The sequence below is a fragment of the Ichthyophthirius multifiliis genome, assembly GCF_000220395.1.
Source record: "Ichthyophthirius multifiliis unplaced genomic scaffold scaff_1120509251248, whole genome shotgun sequence".
Lineage (NCBI taxonomy): Eukaryota > Ciliophora > Oligohymenophorea > Hymenostomatida > Ichthyophthirius > Ichthyophthirius multifiliis.
The window spans coordinates 46106-52630 of NW_004086059.1; the positions used below are offsets into that span (position 1 = coordinate 46106).

Sequence of the window (6525 nt, forward strand, 5' to 3'; positions counted from 1 at the left end):
AAAAATTAAAATGTGAATCGTTTTTTGTTTTATTTTTTTCTTAAAAATATAATAATTAATAATGAAAAATAAACTATTTGAACATAATAAATATTTTTAGAATTAAATCTTAAAAAAAAAATTATATAATCAAAAAAAAATTAAATAAAAATTATAATAATTTAAAAAATAAAAAATTTGAAAATAATAAAAAAGAAAAATTATATATATATATATATATATATATATATATATATATTTTTATATATATTTATTTTTTTGTATTTACTATATGACGTTAATTAAAATAATTAAATAAAAAATACATATATTTACAATATAATTATTAATAAAATCCAAAAAAAAAAAAATGTTTATAAAAAAATTATCAAAGACCCTCCCATAGCAAATATTTAAATTGAATGTAAATACACCTTTATTTTATTCTTCCGGTTTACCTTCTCATAAAATAAATGATTTCAATACCGACTCAACTCCTTTTGAATTTACTGACGAAAATTACTAAAAAATCGAAAAAATATTAGCAAAATATCCCAAAAAACAAAAGCGTTCAGCTGTAATGCCATTACTATATCTAGCCTAAGAATAAAATAACAATTACGTATCATTATCGTCTATGAAAAAAATAGCTAAAATTTTAGAAATCGCAGACATGGAAGTATACGAAGTAGCGTCTTTTTACACAATGTACAATCGAGAACCTGTGGGAAAATTCCATATTTAAATTTGTGGAACTACCCCTTGTTAATTATGCGGATCTAGGGAAATTACAAAAGCAATTGAAAATTATACAGGAACTAAATTAGGTCATACATCTCCAGACATGAAATGGACTATTTAAGAAGTGGAATGTTTAGGTACATATCTATATATTTATGTACATTTCTTATATAATATTTTAATTTTTTATTTAAAAAAAAATAAAATATTAAATTTAAAAAATATATTTATTTATAAAGGTGCTTGTGTTAATGCTCCTATGATTTAAGTTAATAACGAAAAAGTTTACGAAGACTTAAATACTGAAAATGTAGTCGAATTACTTAAAAAATTAGAAAATGGAACAGCTGTACCTGGACCTTAGGTTAAAAGAAATTAGTGCGAAGGTGTTATGGGAAGAACTACTTTGAAAGAATAAAGCGTTTTACATGGAGAAATTAAATATACTCGTGATTTTGCGAAGGCTAAGTAAGATTGGGTAGCTTAAAAAGAACTTGAAAAAGCTGAAGCTGAAAAAAAAAAAGCTGCTGCTGCTGCTTAAGCTAAGAAATGAAAAAATTATTTTTTAGGAGAAATTTTTTTTTATCTTTTTTTTTTTTTTTTTCACTTTTTTTTGTTTTTTTTTTTTTAAAAAAAATATTTTGTAAAAGAAAATCAATTTTTATTTAATATTTTTATTTTTTTTAATAAAAAAATTAATTAAATAAAGTGATTTTAATTATATTTTTGAAAAGTTTAAAGTTTCATTTATTTTTTGATTGATTAAATATTTTTATATTATTTAATATTGTATTAAATTTATTATAACATATATTTTTTTAAATTTAAATAAAAAAAAATTCATTATTTTTTTTTCTTAAGATTTTCTATCATTTAATCAACTAATTTATCTACTGTAGAAGTACATAGATATCCATCACTATCAAAAAAATTTTCGATTTTCAATTCAGCAGTAGAAAGCTGTATATATATATATAAAAAATATATAAATAAATATATGTAAAACATAAAAAAAATTATTATATTTAAATAATTATAAACATATATATATATATTTTTTATATATATATATATATATATATATATATATATTATATATACATAATATTTTTACATTTGTTTATGAATTATTTTTAGAAGTAATATATAATTTAAAAATATTATTCAAATTTTCAATACTAGAACAAAATCTATAATTTTAATTATCTTCTTATACAAACTTAAAAAGTAAAAATGCATCTCCTTATACATAAGTTTCATAATATGAATATAAATTACTGAATATAGTATATCTTTTTTTAAAATATAAAAAATCAATTAATATTAAATTAGATTAAAATAAAATTTAATACCCTATTATACCTATAACAACTAAAATCATATTTTTGGGAAAAGGAATTGGATAAAATTAGGTAATTAATAAAATTGCTAAAATTATAAGTCCTAAGCAAATCTTTTTTTTTTTTTCAATAATATTTTAAATGATTTTTTCTTAAATAATATTTTTTACTTTTGTATCATCGTATTTATGTGAAAGCTTAACGTTTTATTTATATTTTCCTTCTTAAAAAATCTATATTTAACATTTTATATTTATTTTTAAAAATTATAAATAATTCAATTTTTTTTATAAAAAGAAACATGTTCAATATAACTATTAAAAACATCTCTTATTAAATAAGGATCGTATTTATTTTGAGTTCTAAATTCTTTTAGTTCTATATATTTTTTTAATATGTTATTATTTATTGTCTTATTTATAAAATACGTTCAGTTTTTGATGACATTAAATTGAGTAATTTGAGTTATTTTTTTAAAAAAAAAAGAATATAATTTTAATAAATTATAAAAGATATGTATTTTTATTAAAATATAATATATATATATATATTATATATATATATATATATATATTATTTTATTTTTTATATTTAATTATATGAATTACATAAAAAATTTTATTATTTATTTATTTCATAAAAAAAAATGTATTTATATTTATTTTATTCTATATTTTTTTTAAAAAAATTAATCAGCAAAAAATATCAAAACTAATATCAAATTTTAGTTATAATTTTATTTTCATATTTATTATATAAACATCAGCATATTATTAAAAATTAAAAATATTATATTAGTACATTTTTAAAAATATTTTTAAAAACAAAAATAATATGTATTTTTTTATTAATCTTATTTAATTCCTATTTGAATATCAGAATTTAACTTAAAGTTAAATACTTTATTTTGATAAACTTATATTAAAAAATTGCATTAATAAAATAATATATATATTTCTTTACAAAATTATTTATAAAATATAAATTATATTGAAATAAATAGATTTTTTTTATGAATATTTAAATTATATATAAAATTTTGATTTTAATTAAATATGAATAAAATCTTAAAATAAATTAAAATCAAAAATATTTAATTTTTAACATATAATTTATTAATTATATAAAAATAAAATATAATAAGATATTGAATTCTTATATTTAAATAAAAAAATATAATTATTTATGTAAAAAAAATAAGTGTTTAAATTTATAAGAATTAAATTTTATTTTAAATATATAAATATATAAATATATAATATATATATATATATATATTATATAATTAAATAATAATTATTATTATAAAGAATATTTATATAAATGAAAATAAATAAATATTATAATCAATAAATTTGATATATTTTTAATTTTAAAAAGTTTTTATTTAAACTATAAATATAAAAAATACAAATTAATTACTAAAATACCTGTTATACTTTTCTTACAAAAAAAAAAAATCAATAAAATTCTTAATTCAAAATAAAACTAAAAGTATAAATAAAAAGCAAAAAAAATAAAATAAACAAAGAAAGAAAGATAATCAATTAAATTTTTATAAATAATTATTATTATTATTTTTTAACTAAAAAAAAAAAAACTAAAATATAAATAAAAAAAAAAACGAAAAAAATAAATAAAAAACTTATCTATTATATAATAACTAATCAATTATTTGAACTACTATCATCATCATCTTCCTCTTCATCATCACTAAAATTTTTTTCTTTTTTATTTTCGCCGTCATAAATACCAACTTATTTTTACAAATCCTAAACTCTTTTGCTACAAAACAGTAATTATTATTGTAATTGCAATTTATCTCTATTTAGTTATTCTAATTCTCTTTATAATTTATAATTCTCGCTTTTTTCTTCGTTCAATAATTATTTTAAATGTAATTAAAATTCTTTAATAAGTGGTTATATTTCTTTAATATTATTTATATTATTATTATGAATTAAATGTTATACATTTTCTAAATCATTCTTATATTCTTAAGCTAACTATTTATAATATTTGGCTTATTTTTATAATACAAGTAGTTATTCCTATTTAGTATTTTTAATTTTAAATTAAACAAAAAATTTAAAAATAATATTTTTTAAAAAAATAACATGTTTAAACTTGCTAGTAGATTTAACATTATCTGAAGCTGATAATTTACATTAATATCTTTCGTCATAATTTGTAAAAGTCATTGTTTTTTAATCAAAAACATCTGGAGGTTCTTATACTACTCCTGGACCGTAAACTATATTATCTCCAACGCTAGCTAATATGTTAGCAGCAGTCTTTGTTACATTGTCTTTTGAATTTAATAAAGATAAGCTTTTTTAATTAGTTATCATAATGTCTTTGGTCAAATAAGGACCATTATTTTATCCTAAATTTAATGAATAAAGTCCTCCTTATTTAAATGGTCTTTCTTAATTTTTTGATAACATATATTTTATAATATTTTAATTCAAAGTATTATTTTTTGTATAACTCTTAATTAATAAATTATTAATATAAAATAATATATAAATATATATATAAATATATTATATATATAAATATATTAATTTAATTAATATTTAAATATTTTTATATACACATTCATTTTTTAAAATATTTTTGTTGTTGAATTTTTAATTGCATTAATTTTTTTTTATTGTAATTTTTATTTACTCTTATAAAAATTATAATATTTAATTCTATCTTTATTATATATTTTTCTAACTTAATTAAATATTTTTTAAAATTATCTATAAAATAACATTTTATTTAGTATTAAAAATTATAAATATGATTTATAATTTTTTTATAAAAAATATTTAATTTTTTTTTTTATAAATATTATTTATTTTCATATAAATTATACTTTTTATTAAATTTAAGTTTTAGAATTAGTTTTGTTTAATTTTTTCATTAATATTATAAAGTTTTCTTTTTATTAATTTTTAGTATTTAAAAAGATATAGCTTTTTTATTTTTTATTATATAAATTATTAAAATATATTTTCTTTTTAATTTTATTGCATATCATATACATTAATTTCTTAATGTTCTTTATAAAACTTTTTTTTTATCTTTATTATAATAATCTTGTTTTTGTTAATATGATTATTTAATTATATGTTTTTCAAATGAAGCTAATTATTAATTATATAAATTTAATGTATTTAAATAAATATGTTTTAAAATTTTTTTGTATTTTTTTAAAAAATATATGAATTTTTAATGTTTTAGTTAGTTTTTGAAATGTTATTTTTCAATACTAAATAAAAATAATAGGAATTAATTAGTTTAAAAAAAAAAGTATAAACTCAAATTATTTTTATTACAGTATTATAAAAAATATTTATTAATATTATAAAATATAAAGAAAATAAATAAAAAAATATGTGGATTTATAATTAAAAATTGATAATTGAAATAAATAAAAAAATATTATATAAAAAATTTATAAATTAAAAATAAAAATATATACTAAAAATATTAAATATATAAATATATATATATATATATATATTTATTTTTGTGATTGTGTTATATTTATTTATATTATTTAAATAATATACCATTAATTTTTATATTTTTTATCTTTTGATATGTTTATTTTTAATTTAAATTATATTTTTTTTCTTTTTTTTAATATCCTATATTTTAAAATTCAATTTAAAATTTATTTCTTTTAATATATTCATGAATTAAATTTTAAATAATATTCTTTTTGAATTTTTTTTTTTTTTTTTAATTTTTCTAAATCTTCTTTAATTTTTTATTTTAATAAATTATATTTTCTATTTTTATCAAAATATTTATTAAATTATTTTTTTGATAAATAATACTATTTATTTCTAAATAAACTAATTTTTTATATATCAAATTATTGATTTTTTTTACTTAATATTATAATCTTTTTTTTTTAAATTATTTATTTCAATACTTTATTCTAATTATAATAAAAAGTGTTTGTAAAAAGTGAGTATAATTTATATTTAAATTAACATTTATATATTTATTATTTTGACATATTCATATATTAATTTTCATATAATTATAGAGATAATTTGTATATATTAACTAGTCTTTAATATTTTTTTTAATCATTTAATTAGTCTTTTTTTTCTTAAATCAATTAATTTTAAAATATTATTTTTTATTTGCATTTCTCTAAAACAATTTTTTTTTTTTTTTTTAGAATTATTTTAATTTCTAATTGTTTTATGAGTAATAATATAATTATTATTATTATTTTTTTAAAATAAATTTATTTGGACTAAACGTATTTTTTACTATTTATATTTAAAATAATTTTTTTGTTTAAAAAAAAATAAATAAATAAAATAATATTATTTTTGTATATACATACAAAAAATATAAAAAAAGCAAAAAACATAGGAAAAATATATAAAAAATTAAATATGGGAAATAATTAATAATAATAATAATAAAATATTATATAAACTACTTAAAT

The 6525-nt window shown here is 13.3% G+C and overlaps 2 protein-coding genes across 2 annotated transcripts, besides 35 other annotated features; one reads left to right on the top strand and one right to left on the bottom strand. All coding sequences in view use genetic code 6, as the record gives it.

Moving 5' to 3' along the window:
* The first annotated feature begins 142 nt into the window (after positions 1-142).
* Positions 143-205: a microsatellite.
* Positions 146-193: a microsatellite.
* Positions 159-194: a microsatellite.
* Positions 202-250: a microsatellite.
* Positions 206-258: a microsatellite.
* Positions 210-258: a microsatellite.
* Positions 259-349: 91 nt separating this feature from the next.
* Positions 350-1290, top strand: IMG5_168320 (NADH-ubiquinone oxidoreductase subunit, putative; the record flags this gene model as incomplete). The annotated part of the gene is made up of 2 exons (XM_004029984.1): positions 350-857; positions 960-1290. The coding sequence occupies 2 exons, from the start codon at positions 350-352 to the stop codon at positions 1271-1273; spliced, it is 822 nt and encodes a 273-aa protein (XP_004030032.1). The 3' UTR covers positions 1274-1290.
* Positions 853-892: a microsatellite.
* Positions 1291-1295: 5 nt separating the features above from the next.
* Positions 1296-1345: a microsatellite.
* Positions 1296-1346: a microsatellite.
* Positions 1296-1349: a microsatellite.
* Positions 1350-1560: 211 nt separating this feature from the next.
* IMG5_168330 (hypothetical protein) lies at positions 1561-4507 on the bottom strand (the record flags this gene model as incomplete). Its single annotated transcript, XM_004029985.1, has 5 exons — positions 1561-1680; positions 2231-2293; positions 2362-2438; positions 3745-4111; positions 4178-4507. The coding sequence occupies 5 exons, from the start codon at positions 4505-4507 to the stop codon at positions 1561-1563; spliced, it is 957 nt and encodes a 318-aa protein (XP_004030033.1).
* Positions 1691-1719: a microsatellite.
* Positions 1762-1820: a microsatellite.
* Positions 2554-2635: a microsatellite.
* Positions 2591-2634: a microsatellite.
* Positions 2591-2637: a microsatellite.
* Positions 3219-3270: a microsatellite.
* Positions 3227-3267: a microsatellite.
* Positions 3292-3383: a microsatellite.
* Positions 3296-3344: a microsatellite.
* Positions 3297-3354: a microsatellite.
* Positions 3298-3345: a microsatellite.
* Positions 3647-3704: a microsatellite.
* Positions 3649-3704: a microsatellite.
* Positions 3650-3704: a microsatellite.
* A 53-nt stretch (positions 4508-4560) lies between the features above and the next one.
* Positions 4561-4647: a microsatellite.
* Positions 4572-4623: a microsatellite.
* Positions 4582-4624: a microsatellite.
* Positions 4591-4626: a microsatellite.
* A 95-nt stretch (positions 4648-4742) lies between the features above and the next one.
* Positions 4743-4801: a microsatellite.
* Positions 4802-4842: 41 nt separating this feature from the next.
* Positions 4843-4912: a microsatellite.
* Positions 4913-5397: 485 nt separating this feature from the next.
* Positions 5398-5497: a microsatellite.
* Positions 5481-5566: a microsatellite.
* Positions 5489-5570: a microsatellite.
* Positions 5539-5577: a microsatellite.
* Positions 5548-5577: a microsatellite.
* Positions 5578-6525: the final 948 nt, after the last annotated feature.